A 20,380-nucleotide genomic window follows, 5' to 3' on the forward strand; every position below is an offset into this window, starting at 1 on the left:
GAATTATAACCATTATTAAAGCATTGATTTTTTAACAAATAAAAGACAACAAAAGTCAGAAGTGAATAGGTGAGAATTTTATAGCACAGTACTTTAAAGTCACTAGTCACAAATAGCACAAGTAACCACAGCGAGATCAAAATCTGAGTCCAAGTAAAAATGATTATCTACAGTGATGGCTATATATGTACACAGCATATATACACATATACCTCAGAATGACAATAAACATACTTAACACATCTTCAATATATAACCAACATATCACTAATATTCAGCATGATTTACATATAACAGAAAATGCTATCAAAAGTGACACACAAGACAAAATATTAGGATTATCAAAAAACAATAACCAACAAAACAGCTTCCGAAGCTGGATTGAGAAAGAACTCACTCAAATCATTCATATATCACAAAATGACCTGTAATATAAGACGTAAATATTTCAGAGGACTCCAGATTTAAACAACGAAAATTTTTATCTTTTTATTATACTAATAAAGGTAAATTTCTTGTGAAGAGTATCACCCAGATTTAAACTCTTATCTGTTCATCAAACGTCTTTTTTTGTCTTCTATTATTTGTTTTACCACATTAGTAGAGGAAATCACTTCCAATATATTGCAGATATTAGAAATACTAGAAATTTAACAAACTATGAGATGGAATACTCGCTTTGTAATTTGTCATTAATCTCATATAATTTACAAAATATTCACATATTACCAGCAAGGAAAGAAACATCATCAAACTTCATTGAAGAAAATTGTTGACATCTTGCTTGCAAACAGAATATAGTTTTTTCTATTTTTTTTTTTTTTTTCATCACAAAACTAGAAAAAGTGATTTTTCTAACTTCAAAAGAGAAAAAAATTATCAACTATTTTTAAACTTTTATGTTAATCAAATTAAGAGACCAAATAATGACAGGTCATTTTGTTCACTCTATACCTCAGTATCTTAAACTCTCTCTTACATACTTGTTTCAAACAACATACAAATAAATGACTTTTCAAAGAGAATTTTTCAAATTTTTACAAAATTCTGATAATAAAAATGTAATGTGTTTCTATTACAGATATCTACAACAAATAAATTAGAAATTCAATAAATAATGCACATTTACAAAATGAAGGTCACAGGGGTCATGGGTCAGGGGTCAGGGAGCATCAGATACTACTATAAAGTGGTGAAGGTCTCATAACATGTATTATCGCTATAGTAACGGAGACTGTCTCACTGAAGTTTTTATTAAGGTCAACAGAATTTCATGTTGGTAGAAATATGGGAAAATAGGATATCCCTGTACAAGCAGTCACATAAAAGTACTTTATCATTTCTATAGAAATTTCATAAACAGAGGGGTAATCCTTCCTTTGGAGGTCAAAACTCTGCTATTCAAATATGAGCTGAAAAAAACTTACAGTAATTAGATACCACTGATTGCAGAATGATAAATGGTAAAGAAAGCAATTTTTTGTTAACAGTATCCTATTGAAGCCAGTTTAGTTGGTAGGAAATTGAGATACATGTTCATTTGACTAATCAACACTTACAGTGGTGTCCATAATATACTGATGTAAACTGCATGCTGCAGCCACTTAAATTGAAATGCAAATTCTAGATGGTTACAAAATGACTATAGAAAAGAAATTATCAGTTTCCATGGTATTCCTGGTGAAGGGTAAGTCATGGATTCCATGGCGACTGAAATGAAGGGTATATCATGGTTTCCATGGTGACTGCAGTGAAGGGTACATTATGGATCCCAGGGTGAATGCATTGAAGGGTACATCATGGTTACCATGGTTCCTGTGGTGAAGGGTATCAGACCTTTTTCCAGGGGCTTTGTTTGGCAAAATATGGACATCCTTGCCAAATGGATTCATTTCATAATGTGACAAAATCTTTTCAGTATATAGTTTACTCCTACAAATTTCCTTCCCAATCAATCATGTTTTTCCAAAATGAGATAAAAAATAAAAAAGGCCCATTTCCATGTGAATGGAAAAAACCCTGGGTATATGTATACTCAATGGTTTTCATGGTAACAGTAGTAAAGGGACTCTGGTTTCTCAGGTAACTGAAAAGATAATATTGGTTCATCACAGAAGTAAATGCCTTGCACAAATAACATTTCTGGAAATTGTGTCTTCATCCCCCGAAAAAATACTTTTCAATATATGTTATCTGATTCATCACAGAAAATAAACTTGTTTACACCCAAGAATGACAGACATAAAGGTGTTCAAAAAATAAGCGTAGTTATACAATATTACAAGTCATCACAATACTTTCAACATCAATTAAAGCATAAGTGTATTTCTAGTTATCACTTGTAACCTGTGTGATATAATCAACACCAACAGAACCAAATACAAGTAAATACGTCAAATATACTGTTATGCAGGTTTATCAAACTACAGACTGAACTTTTAACTAAATGATTAAATGAGAAAAAAAAATCAGACCTTCTTGTTCAAATTCTTGCTGACTTTACATATATATAACTCCATGGTCTCTTTCACTCCATAATTTCGAATACAGAGTTTCAAATTTCTTACTCACTTAAAACAGACATTTTTCAACATTTGTCAAAACTTATTCTATCAGTACACAAATTTCATTCAAGGGATTTTACAGTGAAGCTATTTTTTTTCTGCCCAAATTCTGCATGAACAGATACGGCACATGTCCTTATAGTGAAATGTGGTCCACCTTTGCTGAGGGATAGCCAAACAGTAATAAATCAAAAAACATAGAATTCACAATTTTTCAACCAATGATTATAATATATTTACAATATATGTGCCACCAAAGCTTAAAAACAGCTGACTACACGGATGTGGATTAAGTTGTTATTGCAGACAATATGGTGTCCTATATGAAGGCATTTCTAACAAACAAAAAAAAAAAAAAAAGAAAAGAAAAAAAGAGATGTCAAACAGTGCTGGGATAATCGGTGGATAAGGAAAGGATGTCAACTTCTTCCTCACATTGCCTCATTTTGGAATATGACATTAGCTATATATCAATATATATATATATATATATATATCATCAGCATGCAATTTGAGTGGTCAAACTGGACATTCACGATGAGCAATGAGATAACATCTACATATAATTGGGGTGAGGGGTTTAATGAATACGTTCATTCAATTTCTGACAATGTTTTAGATTGATGTCCCCCTTACCAGATTTACTGTATTTTTCAGAAATATCTCACCAGCAGAAATATCTTACTTAGCCAGACAAGGATTTGAACAAGAATGACTGAAATGAAATTGCTGGAATATGACAATGATCAGATGGAACAATATCAATGTAAAATGATATTCAAAATAACAATATTAAAATTTGCAAAACAGTTGAGTATTCTTCTAGTTTCTTTTCTATGTCTATATATAAGCTTGCCATTCTATCGTCATGTCACAATGAAGTCTCCAACAGCTAGTCACATTGGTGACATTCCCTATCAATCGTCCGACATACTGACTTGTCCTGTCGTGGACACTGATGAAAGCACATAGTAGTACAAATTGAATCACAGGCAAGATGCTAATAATTAACACAAACATATGCTAATAATATCACATGACACACATCTGGTAAACGATGAAAAACAATCTATGAGTAATAATTTACAATTTCTGTTCCTGGAACATGTGAGTTGGTGCTACATAGATAGATATTACACACATATATACCAGGTATATATATATTTAGATAATTTCAACAGATAACGGATACTGTTATAAGAAATTGCTGGCTTGTTATCACATGTGTATGTTTTACACCATTATTTTTAGACTATCTAGCACTAACACTTTAGCGTAAGATATATAATGAAATATTCTTTGCCTTTCAATTTGTTAATGCATACTCGTTATGTTACATCTTGAAGTAAATGCTTTAGTTCCAATCAGGACTGTTGAAGATATGTATGAGAAACAATTATATCTGACAGTTCCTCAAGCAGGGCTACATATCAATCCTTACATAACCATCTTTGTCATGTGTGTGTAAAATGCCAGTCATAACATTCCATTATTTTTTCAGATGGTATGAAATATTACTCTTGAAAAGCCTTCCCCTCACACACAGCACCAAGTTAAATCTGTAAACAAGACAACTTTATTGAACACCTAAACATGAGCACACTGAAAAAGCAACTATTTCAAAAAATGTTGCAGGCATATTGTAGTAATAAACCCTCCTGAAAGGTTACATGCTGCCCGCAAAGGACCAAATTAAGCGTATACAGGGAATCCCACGTCCTTCTCTGTAGGTCACATTGAGCACATCACAGACATTTCTGTCTGCCTGATGACCGAAGTCAAATCAAGCATAACATTTTCAACCATCACTGATACATTCCTGATGCTCTGGTGAGGCCAAAAAAGAACATCGCATCAAACACAAAGATTGCAGTTGAGCCCTTAATTAATTAATTCCTTTGACGCAAGAGTAATCACAACATTTATGTCATAGCGCGTCAGAGAGACCACTCTTTTTTTCTTGTAGTGAAGCCTTCCTTTGCACAGATGTGACTTTCTCTGCTGAATTTGGGTGTAGCCTGTCAGGTGATAAAGCTCGGCGTAGTAAAGGAGAACCAGGTTCGCAGCTTTTGGGACGTGTAAATGACGGCTTTCTTGCAACGGGTGTTGTAGCTTGAGCCTGTGTTGATGAGTTGAGGTGAGATGGTATAGTTTGCTGAACCATGTTAGAGCTGCCAATCTGGTGCCCGTGGGCGAGAGCAAGAGGACTAGGACTTCGTGTTGGAGAAGCAGGTGGCATTGGAGAAGGTGAGGGCGTTCGAGCTAGTGGAGACAAGGGGATGTTATGCACTGACTTACGACGATGTGGAGATTTAAGGCTCTGTGCACGTTTGTGCTTGAGTCCATGTAGAGAGCTTGGTCGACAAAACTGAGAGGAACTTGCAGGGGAATTTGGGGCTGAAGAGCTTGGTGATGAACTAGTGGATGAGTTGGCTGCAGATGAATCTGGTGACCATGGCATGGAAATAGGTAATGATCGATTGGCCTTCCCAGATCCTGGAGTACTGTCACCACAAGACCAGGACTTACTGAAAGTACTGGAGGAATAGGATCGCGATGAGGTCAGAGGTGAGCTTGGCAGGATGTGGTGCTCAGTCTTCTTGGAACTGAGACGCCGTAGCAAGGACCGACCCTTCTTTTTCTCCCCTTTGCGCTCCTGTCGTTTGCGTTGACTAGAACGACGAGCCATTTTGCCTGGGTGGCTACGCCGCTTGCTCTGTACTGTCTTGATGGTGGTACTTTCCATTGGGATGGTGCGGATGTGGACAACATTTCCACCCTTCAGGATCAGGTGGATCACTTGTGTATGGAGTAGACTTTGGATTGGTTCATCATTAACATGGGTGATCAAATCACCTGGTCTTAATCCTACCTCAAATGCTGGACTGTTCTGTTCAACACTCTGAAAAAACAAATAACATATACCATTGAAACCCTATCAAATAATCAAACCAAAATGATTTTAAATTGCAATTTCTTTTGTTTTCATTTTTTTTTTTTTTTTTTGGTTACATTTTTAAAATTCTTTAAGTGACAACCTCTTTGGGTTTTGTTTTTCATGTGATCTTTGACACTTGTCACAGTTTTTTTCATTTTAGCAAGTGGGTGGTTCATGTAAAATTCTTAAGACTGTTGTCAGGAATAAGATAATGACATTATGTCACCTTTTCTTTGATGCAATATAACATCATAATGCACACCACATGATAAAGAGCAGTGACAACTTCAAAGTTTACATGGAAATGATTATTCTCTGCAATATTAACTAAGCTAATTTATCACATGATAAAAGGATCTTGAATTCTTTTCCTTTTCATAAATGATTTATGACACGTTCCACAAAATTTTCATTTTGGATGTGTTAAGATCCTGTATGTACAGTAAACCTCACTTGTGTGGATCATGTTCGAATCAAATACATTGTACAAGTCACATGTTTTGTTCTGTCCTGTTTATTTATTTTCTTTATCTCAGTAGATTAAACATGTATGGTTCAAACACTTTTGAGTCGAATACTGTATGTGTCAAATATCTTTTGTGGTCCGGTCGGTCTAAATTCTACCGAGCACTACCTAACCATATCTAACCACAAAAGATCGGGACATATGAAATGAAAATGGGTTTCCTTTATACATTTATTCACACTCACCACGACAATGTGTTGAAGGGTGTAGACATCAGTGTCACCCTGGTAAACACGAATTGTGTGTATGTTGAACCCAAAGCCACGTGCTCCTCTCTTGATGATGGTTGGTGGTTTGAGATTACGTGCAAGTGGTGAGACATCCCTTGATGGAGAACCATCCCGAGAACTTGTGCTTGATCCTGGGGAGGTCACTGGTGCAGCCATAAAGTCATCTGCAAAACACATAAAAAGATTGAAAAAATGAACTTTTAGGTAGTCCTATAAACACTGATATTCCATGAAACCTTAAAATATAACGCAATTTACCAGGTACAAAAATTAATAACGATCACAAAATTATCATGTACATAAAAATATCTTGTTAGATAGGAATCCCCATTAACATGACACTTTGAACAAGGATATTTAATTCAAACCTACAGCACAGTTTCATTTTATTTTGCGTTAATTCTGATTCAAATCCAGTTCCATTCTTTAAAAACTAATAACTACTACTGAATGTTATACTCATGATTATTGTAAAGCAGTGTATATCAAGTTTCCTTTACACTGTTGCTTCAGTCAATGGATCTTTATAATGTATAATACAAGTTGTAGAGTGTACCAGGGATACAGACCTGTGGGTTGTATGAGAAGTGTAAGTGCTGTGGTTGAGGCAGACTTCTGTAGGTGTTTCCGTCCTCCACTGGTAGTGGGCAGTGTCACATTCCCCTTCTCCTTGTTCTCATCTACTGGTGACAACTCTGAAAATACATCTGTTGAGTCAAACACATCAGTTTGATGGAGTTACATCAGTGCAATGGAGTAAATAAACATCATTTTAATGGTATCATATACATCAACATCAATTTTATGGAGTCATCTCTTTGTTAAACCCGACATCAGCAGAGTGAATAAAAACAGCCATATCAACAAAGGTCATGTGGAACAGCTTTAACTAAGACAATTACATCAACAACTTCAATTAGTCCTCTGCATGAAGTTTAACATTTGCTAATTTTAATTGCATATCATCAGCAAAAACACTGCCTGTAATACAAGCGACAAACTCCTTTCATACTGCAATGACAGGGTTTCAAATAATAAAGGTGATTAAGATATTTTGAGCCATGTATGGTAAAGCAAAGAAATTTTTGCCAGTATGTTAAGTTGGATCAGAGTTAATGTAACAAGGGCAGACAGCCTGATGTTATGGTTTTCAAAACCAGTATTTATATAATCTGATCAACCAGGGCTCACTACCTTACATCCAAACATGGAGAAACTAGGCTACTTAGCCCAGAACTTGTAAATACCTTTGCATATTCCTTGCCCCTTGTCATCGTCTGTTGAAATGGCAAATTTGGGAATGATGCTTTTGATAACTGGTGGGCGGATTTCTTGTTTCTTTGAGCTGGAGTCATCTCTCTCTGCACTCTCTGGTGTGCTGGTCTTAGGTTGTGAGCGGGGTGTGCTGTTAAACAAACACCAAATTTGAACGGAATTTCCAATAAAATTTAATGATACTAGCAAAAAGAGACAATGAATGTTCTTTAACACAAGTGTAATATTCAATATTTCTGTCTTCCAAGTAGCATGAAACTCAGTTAAATGTATAAATTATGTGTTTCAACGGTCAACTTCATAGTCCTTGATCTGGTGGATAGACATTGAATTAGATTGATGTCTACCAGTTTCCACCTATGCTTAGTGATACAGTATGAGGAAGGAACATCAACGCCACATTCCTGTCCATTTAAGTAATTTTCGGAAATAACTTTCCAACATCTATTGAGGTATTTATGATAGATACACTAATTCAATCTGACCTATCAACTGAAAACTCAACAAACATAAACTCCTCAGATGATTTAATGCAATTATACCAGGCCCACAGTTTATTCCAATACGGGGTGGGGATAATGACAGGATAATGACAGAACAATGAGCGAAGCATGTAGTCACAATATTTCATGGTGTTGGCTAAAATCAGGATGATGATACAATAAGTGGGTTAATAACCAGACAATGGTTTACTGTTAAATAAAAAAGGTTTACCAATTATCTGTGGTAAATGAGTAACCAAACATGTACCTTTCTGGTGAGCTAAACACATCCTCATCAAGCTTCATAGAACCATCATTACGATCCAAAGTGTCAACAAGTGTGCTACTGGTGTCGCGACGGAGGTAACCTTGGATCTCACTTGAGGAATCGGAGCCCTCTGATTGGTTGGAATCTTTTCTATCTAAAGCCTGTTTCTCCAGTAGTCTGGTGCGCATCTCATCTGCACTGGAATGTCGACGCCGATTCTCTTTTTCCTTGCTCTGCTATAGCAAGACAATCATTTTAGAACTATTCCTTAAGGAAAATGACCTATACATGAACACTTATGCTGTATACTTTTGTATACTTAGAATATACAGTAACTTATACCAGTAACAACATACAGTCTGTAAAGGTCGTTTTTTTTTATATTTCCCCCCTTTTTTTTTTAAAAAAATCTTACTTTTTTCATGAAAAATAAAAAAAGAAATGTATTTACTTTCAAATTCAGTTGTACTGCACTTTATAGCTGCACAAATTTCTATAATGGCTGATCAGTAAGGAAAGTGACATCCAAAATATCTTGATTTGCTAGTAGTTACAGTATGGAGATCCAGGTATCAAACCCCCTTCATCGCTAGTACAGGGACAAAAGTACTGAACAAAGCCACTTACTTCATGTAGCTCTTCTATTTTGGAGTAGACTTTGCTGTAACGAGGAGAACAAGAAGAAAAGCTCTGAAATAACACATCATCGCCATCATCTTCTGTGTCGTCTGCATCTAAGTCATGGTTATAACGATCCATCCGTGCTGGAATGTGAAATTTAAGATATGCATAATTTTGACAAAAATGAAGGTTTTGTGATTAATTAACCCTTATTGGTGAGAAATTAATTTTTAAGAAAACTGAATTTTAACCTAATTCTACATCTGATTGCTGATCACACTGTCACATTTACAAGAAATTTTCAGATAAGGTACAACATTCAGCATCACAGCCCAGGTCAAATCTTCTGTGACAATAATACTTAAACAAAAAGTCAGTGTTTAAATTGCATGTCCACTTACTGTCAAAGAAGCTTGTATCCTCCTCATCCTCCAGTTCCGGCACAAACTCTGCCTTTTTCCGAAGGATTCTCTCCCAGTCAACATCTGAGAAGAATATATGCTCCTTGACTTCATTGGCGCCACCTGTCCCCAGACGGTTGAGCGAGTTGTGCTGCAGCAGCTGGGTGATAAGGTCACGAGCGTCATCACGCACCTGCCATTCCTCCTCCTGGGGCCACTCAATTTCCTCTACAAAGGTCAAGGTTCAAAGTTTAAAGTCAAAGATCTTATGTCAATGGAATAAAAGAACAAAATCTCCTTAAAATCTAAAGTTGCAGGTGTGAAAAACAAAATAAGACCATTTTTATATGAGGTTGTTGTACTTGAAGAAATTAATCAAGTATCCACATAATCTTATTGAAATTACTACAAGGTCTTCACAGTTTCAGGTTTCATAAATACAAAATTTTAGTAAGCAGGAAGATTTACTTCTGAAAACCTACAGGTTTCATATCTATGATGAAATACCTATAAGAGATGTTTTAACTAAAACCTTTATGTACATCACATCTTGTTAACACTACGTTCTATAAGACCTATCAATTGCCATCCATCACTACTACAAATTAACACAACTATTTTGAGATTCAAAATTTCAAGTTAAATTTGAACCTACCATTAATGACTTGTGAGAAGAGTTCCTCAGGAGATTCTCCAAAGAATGGTGGACACCCGACCAGGAACTCATACAGGATGATCCCCATTGACCACCAGTCCACAGGTTTACCTGTAACAGATAGACAGCCGCATGATATCATGTGAAGTCATGTAAAGTAAATATGATTAGGAACATAAGAGAGCCAACATCAAACAGTCATACCATGCAAAACAGTATAAATTGGGAAACTGGGACCATTTTCATTCTGTAAGCCTAAACGGCCAACACATTACCTTTGACTCAAAGAACAGCAGTAGGAAATGGGGGCTTACTACCAGGAATGGACTTCTTGGTGGAAAATTGCATTTATTAACGTTAAGAGAGACCACAACCTATGTTCTACACGGCCAACATATTAATAACAGAATATTTACAAGGTAAATAACTTACATCTCACCTCTACCAAAATATTACTACAGTATTACATTGTGTATAAAACAGTGAATGAAAAAAAAAATTATTGAAATCAAAGCAATAAATTTAAACCACAAGTCTTGTTTAAGACAGTACAATTTTTCTGGAACCATTCATCGCAGACATTTTAAAATACAAAAAATTTTTTTAAGCACTAATGCAGATATTATAAGATCCTAAAGAAAAGAGTTGTCTACCTTGAATTATTTGAAATGAAATATGAAGCAAAAATTAAAAGGAATTCAGATGTTTCTACATGATTTAAAAAAAACCACCAAATTTCGTACTAAATGCAGCAAATATAAGTAAAATTTCAATATCTTTAATTTCTCACTAAAAATTAGATCCTTTGGAGTTCACTAAACTTTCTTCTATAATGTGAACAAAATAAATCACAATGCTATTTCATCAAGAAGTTATCTTAAATGGGTTATAAAGTAAATCTAAAATTAAAAAGAAAAAAAAAGGAGAAATAAAGGATGACTGGACATACGTTTGACAAGCAGAAATAAAAGCTGATAAAGTGCAGGAATTTTTTTTCACACTTCAATGATACAATCAGGATGTACATGACTTACCATAGCCCTGTCGGAGGATGACCTCTGGTGCAATGTACTCTGGCGTTCCAAATAACTGCTTGTCACGGAACTGCTTACAGTCCTTATCAAGTGAACCCTCATACAAATTGGTGGTCACTGAAATAAAAAATCCTCCTGTCCATCAAACATTCAAGTCTATACTTCCTAATGGCCAGTTTAACGTTCTTTACCTTTATCTCACATCCTTTACTATAACAACAGTTGAGCTCAAAGTTTCATTAATATTCAGTCAAGTGAAGAAAGGAAATTCTCTCATTTCAATTAAAGAGCATTACTAAAGATGTTTGAAAGAATGACACCAATGTCTTGATTTTTCAAAGTTTACAAAGCTACATCTATTAAGTTTGGAAAAGACAAAATGTTCATCATGTACTGAAAAAGAAATACATATATATTATTTACATATGTGCACAGTGTTATCTCAGTTTTTTAAAAACAATCATGGATTTTCTAAAGAATGATATGTGAATGGTTACACATTCTCTATTATTCATTATGGAGTAACTATATAGCAGTAAACAAATGCAATTATATTGATTATCTCACATGGTCCTTAATGTGTCTTATCAGTATTCAGGGCCAAGAAATGGTTACTATTAAGTTTCACTATGTCCAGCTATGTATTCAGCATTACAACCTTTTGATCCATCAGATCAATTTCAATATTTTGTCCACATAGAAGATGAAAAACTTACAACTCATGAGTCCAATTTTAGAAAGACCAAAGTCAGTCAGCTTGATATGACCTGTAGCTGTGATTAAAAGGCTGAAAAAAAATGAAAAAAATTTAAAATGCTGAAACATTTATAAAATTATGCTTTTAAGTTAAACGTGCAGAAGTATTACAGAAATTAATACATTGTATTTATTCTGCGATAAACCCTCAGGCCAGCACATTACTTCTTACTCAAACAAGGGGGCGAGCTTATTACAGGGCAATGAAAGAAGACTGGTTCATAGTGAAAATGAAAAGGTGGGCTTATTACAGCAGCTCAAACATTGAGCTCACATCTGCACACAATCAGGATATCACATGTACATGTACCCAATGTACACACAGCAATATACTTACTTGTCTGGTTTGAGATCTCTGTGGACAATACCATAACTATGGAGATACTCCAATGCTAGCACTGTTTCTGCAAAGTACATCCTGTTCAAAACAAAACAGATCATTTCTTCTATCAATTACTGAGCAAGATTGGGACAACCATAAACAGAAAAAAAAACGTTCTTAATTTTTTAAGGTTTTATGAAACTTTTCCTATCTGCACCTGAAACATACTGTACAGATATTGAGATATACAATCTTTTATAAAGTATGTCTTTGAATAAAGCAAGATTTCTTTCTGTTGAATTTAAATAAAGATACAAATATGTGATGATCCCATGTTTAACAGAAAGCAAAGTCTTCTTAAATAGATCACCACGAAAACTACTTAATTTAACCAAGCAGTTTTTTTCTTAACATTGATCAGGGATGGAAACTAACCTTGCCAAGTCAAAGGGAAGAGGCCCCCACTTCTTCACTAAGTTTGCACAGTCGCCACCCTCCACATACTCCATCACCATACACAAGTGTTTCTATAACACAATCAAATGAAACAAAACTTAATTACTACTGTCAAACATAAAAAAAAAATGAATGGTTTCTTATCAAGCATGAAGACATTCAGAAAATCTGGCCTTGTGTCTGAACAAAAACACTGAGGCCGACCCTCGAGTTACAATAGAGGGACATAAAATTTAAACTCAGTCTCAACTTCTGGTTCAAATGACCCTGAGAATAGTGGACTGACACAAGAAAAAAATCATTGTATCTATATACTACAGTGTATCTATATATGAATATTAGAAATTCTGGCCTTCAGGATTTGGAAAGAAGTCTTGACAACAATACAAAGTTACAAATTCATATCTTGATGCAGAAGAAGTCAGAAAACTGTTTTAAACCTCAGAATATTGAATGAATATCAGCTAATAACAAATAAACCAGACTTACCTTGGTGTCGAAGCTGCAGTACATGCTGACGACAAACGGGTTTTCTGTAAAGCTTAGAATGTCGCGCTCTGTGTATACCTGTTCTGTTTGATTTCGTAAGACTAGATTCTGTTTACAAATCTTCTTCATGGCGAACCGCTGGCGACTGTCTTTGTGACGTACTAAGTATACCGCTCTGTCAGAGTAAAAATACATTTTCAGAACTTTAAGGTTTTTCTTTTATCACAGATTTTGAACTATTTTACCATGTCAATTGAGTAAAGCTATATCAAAAGCACATTTGAAGATTTCAATATACCTAAATCTGAGAAGAAATGTTTTCCCAGTAACCTTGTCCTGGTTGATGATACCTAGACTTTAATTTATAAAGATAACTTTGTTTAAAAATATAATGAACATATAATGAATAAGTAGCCAAGGCTTAAAAGTATCACTAAACATCAAATTCCATATATATACTTACGCATAAGCACCATTGCTAATCAATTTGATTGTCTCAAAATCCTCCTCACGAGGCGTCTTGAACTTTGGCACATAATCTCTTCTCTAAAAAGACATAAAAGATTGTGAACTTTACTCTGAAGTTATTCAGCACAATTTTTAACACAAAGCTGATAGAACTTGTAAAAGGAAATTGATCATTTATCCTGGTGGTCTACAATTTTTTTTGTTTCTGATTTATGGTTTTAAATGGTTCAAAAGTCTGACAGAACTAACCTCCATAAACTCTTCATCAGCTTCCACTGAATCGTCTTGGTCGTCCATCCCAATCCCCATCTCTGTGAAAGTGACATTATATGTAAGGTTATGTGATTATGGAAGCATTATCAATGATATATATATATATATATAATAATATATGCATTAATATATGAGGTCACATGATGTTGGAAGTTACATGATCCTGAAATAATTTCATATTTTCTAAAATCGACATAAATATTCATTTCATCAATTCCACATATCTTTAACTTTGAAAACATGACAATCTTCACATGAGGCTGTCCATCTCAAGAAAGACTCCTGTTTGAGTCTGTATCTACTCAGCAAAGAATGAAATAATTTTGGGGTATTCTGTATCACCTTTAACATTTGTAGTAGCTATTAAGGAGGATAGGCTAACCTCCCAGAATGATTTCTTCAGAAAATTTGACAGCTTTAGGGGAGTTGAGCCCCTACAGCCCTGAACATCAATCTGAAAACATTTCCATATAAGTATTATCTATAAAGCCCTAATGTAATTTAGAAGGTTGGACAAAAGACTTCCTTCTCTAAAGAGCCAAGATGCATGAAGATGTACTAAACACTTACCTTCCAGTGGGTCTCTATTGAGTCCTAACTTGTTGATAATATACTGAGGTATGTCCGCTTTGATGGTCTGCTTGGCCTGCCCTTCTGCAGCCTCCAATAACTGGTAGAACTGTTCAGGGTCAAATTCCTGCATAAATACAAACAGAACAAGAATGAAGTCAAATAACAAATGTTCCTACATTTTAAAAACAGAACAAAGATCATCATGGCATTTATGATGAGATATCATGTATACACAATCACACAGATTTTCTGTTATACTAACTTCATCTAATATTTGTAAATAGATAATGCCTCTTGTCTTCCAACTAGATGGAAAAGCAAAGTTTAATCAAAGAGAAGAAGCCAGATGCAATGTTTAAGGCAAGTGAAGCAAGCACAAAGGTCACAGTGACTTACATGTGACATGTTGATGCAGTCTATATGTGTCCATATAGGTGAAGTTCGACGATTGATGGACTTTTCGAGAATGATGGAGGTAAACCTTTTATCTATTAGGTCATGAAGACATACATTGCGTATTTGAAAATATACAGACAAACAGAGTACTAAACACTCCGTGACCCTTACACAAAGTTGTTGAGACTAAAAGAAGATTAAGATGTTTCATTATAAATGACCAGCACTTTGTGTTGTACTCACCAGACATTCAAGTAGACGGATTGGACGAGACAGGATGAGAAGTAACTTCTTCACCAGTGGATAAATGTAGTTGTACGCCACAAACTCTCGCTCCTCCGCCTGGATAACATCATTTAATCTATTATTCTTACTGGTCAATACCTTCCGTCACATCCCTATTTATCCTTAAATCCATGAAAAATCCCTTCCCAACTATATTTTAGAGAATGACAGTGAGGCTGCCATCCCTTAGAATATCACTCTCCTTGCCTTTGTCTCAGATGACAACTTTTTCATGGTGTGACTCTTTTGATAATGACAAATCTTATCTTCATTTCAAAGAAAAGGTATTTTTACCCCAATAAATTCAAAGCAATAACTGTGTTTAGCCGATGTAAAAATCCTATAATTTCACTATAATTCTCACTACAATCTCAAAAAGAATGCAAAAACAACTCACATCTTCAATAAGTTTCTCAAGTTTGTCTGAGAGATCGAAAAAGTATGAGCGTGTGATGAGTTTGTCACGTGACTGGGTGAGACAATCACGTGCCAGCTCCATCACTTGGTGGTGAAGGAAGCGTGTGATTGCATCACCCTCCTGTTCTGTCGGCAACACCTTATTCTGTTCTATAAAGTTGTTTAGTTTCTCTTCCATCTGTGCGGTAGCCTGTCAGAAAAATAAATTCATTAACAGGGTTATCTCAACTTCTACAAAATGTCATAATGACATAAACAAGGAACTCTGTGTATCAGTAATCTTAATCAACAACTTAGAATTATCTCCCCTTAAGATAACGATGTGAAATTTGGAGATTATATGACACAGGCAAATACATAAACAAGAATCTTATGCTGTAATAATCTGTCGCCATCAGTAATTACAATTAGGAAATTTCAAATTATCTCCCCCTTATCATAGTGTTGTTAATACATTCATGATATTTGTAGTATCTGTCACAATCATTAATCCAAATCAGAAAGTAAAAGTTATATCCCTTTAACGCAGTGCTATAGATATAATGAGAAACAGAAATTTCATATTCAAGAATTTCATATCAGAAGCTGTATTCATCAGTAATCCCTCAACTGTCATGAGAGTAATATCCTTTAAAGTATTTCCAAAAATTTATGTACATCAACAAATACATCTTGGCATAATGATCATTAGTCGCCAACAGAAAAAGTACAGAAGATGACTAGTTTGTGTTGGATTATGTAGGATTATAGGAGAATCATTACCTTGGGGAATCGTTCCTTGTAGACGCTGTTCATCATAATGATTTCATCTCCACCAGGAGAGCGACCAGGACTACTGTAAAATGAAAATAACAATCATCATCACCTGTGTACATTCCAGGTTAATAACACAACAGGCTCTATAGGTCTGTATTATTTTCCCTGACAGAGCCCAACAGCACCTTTCACAGAAAAGCAGTAGGCTTTGCACTATAAACCTGGAGAAGCCTCACCACCCCACAATCTACATACATATACATAAATTAATGAAATAGCAAGACAATTGGTAAGTCTACACATTACTTCAAGATCATTATCACACTGCAATTAAAATAGGTGTAGTAGGCCTGTTCTGCGTTCAGAATCAAAATACAATCACAAAATATGCAGTTGGCCAGTGGACAGACTCCTAATAAGGTTTTCAAAACATTTCTGATGAAATCTGCAAAACACATACAAGAAATCGGATATTGAATGGCTACATTTGTGATCGTTCATACCTAACAATGGAAAAATGACAGGATCTATGTACCCCTAATGTTGAATTGTGATCATTTATGTACAATTGTGACTTGTTGAAAGGCAGAAAGGCTGAAATAGCAGGCAATAAGCCTGTAGTATAGATAAATAATGCACAATTTTAGTTTCACCTTCCTTGAATCATCAACTCAACAAAAAGTGAACAAGGAGAATGCATACAAGGAACTGGCCATGCACATAATGTGGACAAGAAGCCATGCTAATATTTAGCACTACACTATCCTGCTCAAAAGGATTCACTTATTCCCTTTAGTTCAGAATCAAGTCAAACTCAAATTATATTTTAAGTAAACATAACTCTTATTCTATTGCCAATCAATATTGGTAAACGGATCCAATTTTAATGATATACTTAATCCGTAAGTACAACCTTTATCATAATGTATTAAACCTCAAGTTAAAATCTTTCATGTGTTACACAGAATTCTTTATAAGGTTTTAACTTCAGTCTTCAATACTGTGAAATCATTAATTTTCGAGAGGGTTTAATTTTCCTTCATTTTGTAGGTTCCCATAATAAAACAATTAATATGTCCATTAACTGTTAAAATTGCATACAGTAGAAAAGTGTAAACAGTTTTATCAAAGACATATTTATCCCTGGAATAGAGTGTTGATGAAAATTTCTTTCACAAACCACAAAACTTGAGCCTCACTAAAATTTATGATTGTACAGTAAGATGCTTAAAAACCTGTTTTTTAATCATTGCTAACATGTACTATCTGTCTCTATCTTTAATAGGCCTTGTTTTAATAAATGTACACAATTCTATGTCAAAGTTCTAAAAATGATATACTAAAATATCAATTAAAATGATAACTAAACACAATGAAATATTTATTGCAAATGACAACTGCACAAAATGATCTCTTGATTTCTGCATTAAAATGAAAAATCAAATTTAGAATTTAGAAATTCAGTATCACAATCTGTTGTATTATAAACAATGTGTTGATACAGGTGGTAACTGTTGATTATATACACTGTACAATACTTATAATACTACCAAATATCTACCAACGACAAACTACAATGTCAACAAATATATACACACGGACAATATCTGTATAGTTGTTCATGTTTCAATCACTTTCCAACTGGCTGTTATTTGAATTTATTTTTGTAAATTTTCTCATTTTTTTTATTTGACAATATAATTTTGAGCATTTTAGAGAGTTGTCTACAGCTGATTAATGGTGATATTTGTTTGTAAGGTATTAACAACAAAACTTCACTGCCTATCATTTCCTGTAGAACACAATATTACATCTAGTGATGAAAATGATTTAAGTTAATGAACACACTATGACTGAAAATCTTCAATATGGATAATTATATAATAAACATAAACCAACAGAAACACTTTAAACTCCTCAAGATGTGTGTCAAATTTCATCAAAATATGATGCAAAATAATAGTAAGAAAATCAATTACAAAATGATAAATAGACTATCTGAAATAGCAAAATGACACGACATGAAAAGCTGAAGACGTGTTATTGTAACACTAGGTGTACAAATAGGTTTTAGCTAATATAGTGTTCAGACATCCTCCAGAAACTATGTGAATTTTCAATTTCCTAAGCTTAACAGTGGCAGTTTTACTTCATTGAAGAATATCAACTTTCCTTTTAAACAATAAAGGACTTTCTGATAAATAAAAATCTACAATTTATTTTATTCCTTATTTGAATCATATTTTTGAAATATTTCATGTCGAAAGTCCAATCTCCACAATTTGGTACAAACTGTATGTGTTGGTGTGTCTACTGTTCAGACAGAAGTCCAAGACTCTGCTCAGTTTTAGATAATTAACAATCAGAAACTTGCACATCCTACCAAACTATTGGCATCATATGAGTACAATGAGACAAATAAACAGTAGGAAGTGCACATCTACATAGATATATATATATACATACAGGAATAAAAGATATGAAATGTGTGATAGAATGAAATCAATCTTACTCTAACGCTAGCCAGGACAAACTGCTCACCAAAGCAACGACAGCAGGTAAAAACAGAATCAGCATATAGATTAGTGATTAATAACTCATACAAATGTACAAAGGGACAAAAACGTAACTGACATTAAATCTTAATGAATTGTAAATCTTTAAAAAAATCTTTTTAACAAGATATGACAATCACAACATATTGAATTCACATTTATATTAAAGTATTTTTTCTTATACTGAAAGACTAATTGAAATTGATTATTAGTAAGTATATCTCAGTCTGTTGAAAATTCCCTCTTTATCAATTCAATTTAAAACATAACAATGTTCTGTTAACTTTGCATCATTCAGTTGTCACTTCAAATGCTTGTATTTACAACCATTTCCATCTGGCCTAAAACATGCATGAAAATATTTGCAATTTTTTTACTTTCTTTTTTTTTTTTTTTTTACTTTTTTGTTCGTTTGTGATGTTTGGTCTTAAGCTGACAATACAATATACACCGGTAACAAAATCTTTCACAAATGCTATACGTAGATATGAATGCAAATTACTGAAATATTTTCACAGCTTTGCCAAATTTCTCTACTTTGGCACAATTTGTTGTGTTCCGAATTCCTTATGATTGACACTGCTGGTATATACATGTATAAGTATATTCTTTTTTTTATTTGGTTCTCAGAAAAGTTGTACAATAACTGGAGAACTCTTCACAGCTCGCCCAGATCAGTCAAGAATACACATATACTCATAAAAATACTTCAAACTGTCAAAAATTAGCAAGCGTCCATATCCTGTTTTCCATGTAAACAGAGAGATGATTTATTACAAATGTTTTCCAAGTGTGAAATATAATATGTATGTACTATATCCAAAGCATATTAATATAGATCTGTCAATCTTAAGTTGATGTGGTTGTCAGGACTTTTTTCCATTAACATTAGAATGAAGTAAAGAAACATGATAACTTCTGTTACCAATAAATCAATCTGACACAGTGAACATATCCACATTAAATCCTGTGAGATGTCCAAAACAAGGCAATTTTCTAAAGATTCAAAAATGTTGAAACATACAAATCAGAACATTAACATACAAGTTTGACAAAACAAAATATATAACAAAAATCAATTAATGAATAAATAGGTTAATAAATAAATAAGTATCAAAAAATAATGTTGGAATCTGTATATATTTAAGATACATGATTCAGATAGGTATATCTCATGACAAACTTCAGTATGAAATAAAGGGCCACAACTCTGCAAATGCTTAAGATATCAGCTTCATATTAAGTTAAATAGCACAAAAGACTATAATTTACAAAGCTCAGCAATAGCGTTATTATATACAACAGGGCTGGAATGACTTGGAGTCTATACAAATTGGAGCACGGGACTGTATTTCAGGACACAACTTATTCCGAGGTGTATACTTGCATACAAAGTATGTCAATTTTAGAAGCTAAAAGTACACTGTATATGATGATGATAAAGTTACTGATTCACTGATCATTAGACAGATGTACAGAATACAACCTACAGAAATCTTTACTAGATTAAGTAATTTTAAAGCTGTCTTCACTTTGTCTGATACACAAGTAGCAATGACATATAAAGTTCATTGGACAAAACTCAGACAGATCAATTATGCAATCTGAACTAAACTTATTTTAATATGAATTAAATACAT

General features: G+C 33.9%; 1 protein-coding gene across 1 annotated transcript in view; it reads right to left on the bottom strand.

Moving 5' to 3' along the window:
• Window positions 1-62: 62 nt before the first annotated feature.
• The window catches only part of LOC132550332 (microtubule-associated serine/threonine-protein kinase 3-like), a 79,026-nt gene continuing 58,708 nt past the window's right edge, over window positions 63-20,380 (bottom strand). Inside the window, exons 10-28 of the mRNA XM_060214377.1 lie at window positions 16,192-16,264; window positions 15,410-15,619; window positions 14,971-15,069; window positions 14,329-14,455; window positions 13,735-13,796; window positions 13,481-13,563; window positions 13,018-13,192; window positions 12,508-12,599; window positions 12,088-12,168; window positions 11,711-11,781; window positions 10,995-11,111; window positions 9,961-10,071; window positions 9,306-9,533; window positions 8,911-9,047; window positions 8,284-8,519; window positions 7,506-7,663; window positions 6,828-6,965; window positions 6,214-6,422; window positions 63-5,466 (exon numbers count right to left, since the gene is read on the bottom strand). Of these exons, the coding sequence (XP_060070360.1) occupies window positions 4,492-5,466; window positions 6,214-6,422; window positions 6,828-6,965; window positions 7,506-7,663; window positions 8,284-8,519; window positions 8,911-9,047; window positions 9,306-9,533; window positions 9,961-10,071; window positions 10,995-11,111; window positions 11,711-11,781; window positions 12,088-12,168; window positions 12,508-12,599; window positions 13,018-13,192; window positions 13,481-13,563; window positions 13,735-13,796; window positions 14,329-14,455; window positions 14,971-15,069; window positions 15,410-15,619; window positions 16,192-16,264 (3,382 nt within the window). The 3' untranslated portion in view covers window positions 63-4,491. The remainder of the gene's footprint in view (window positions 5,467-6,213; window positions 6,423-6,827; window positions 6,966-7,505; window positions 7,664-8,283; window positions 8,520-8,910; window positions 9,048-9,305; window positions 9,534-9,960; window positions 10,072-10,994; window positions 11,112-11,710; window positions 11,782-12,087; window positions 12,169-12,507; window positions 12,600-13,017; window positions 13,193-13,480; window positions 13,564-13,734; window positions 13,797-14,328; window positions 14,456-14,970; window positions 15,070-15,409; window positions 15,620-16,191; window positions 16,265-20,380) is intronic.

The sequence above is a fragment of the Ylistrum balloti genome, unplaced genomic scaffold (genome assembly GCF_031769215.1).
Source record: "Ylistrum balloti isolate Yb309-2 unplaced genomic scaffold, AGI_CSIRO_Ybal_v1 Utg370120, whole genome shotgun sequence".
NCBI classification, from domain to species: Eukaryota; Metazoa; Mollusca; class Bivalvia; order Pectinida; family Pectinidae; genus Ylistrum; species Ylistrum balloti.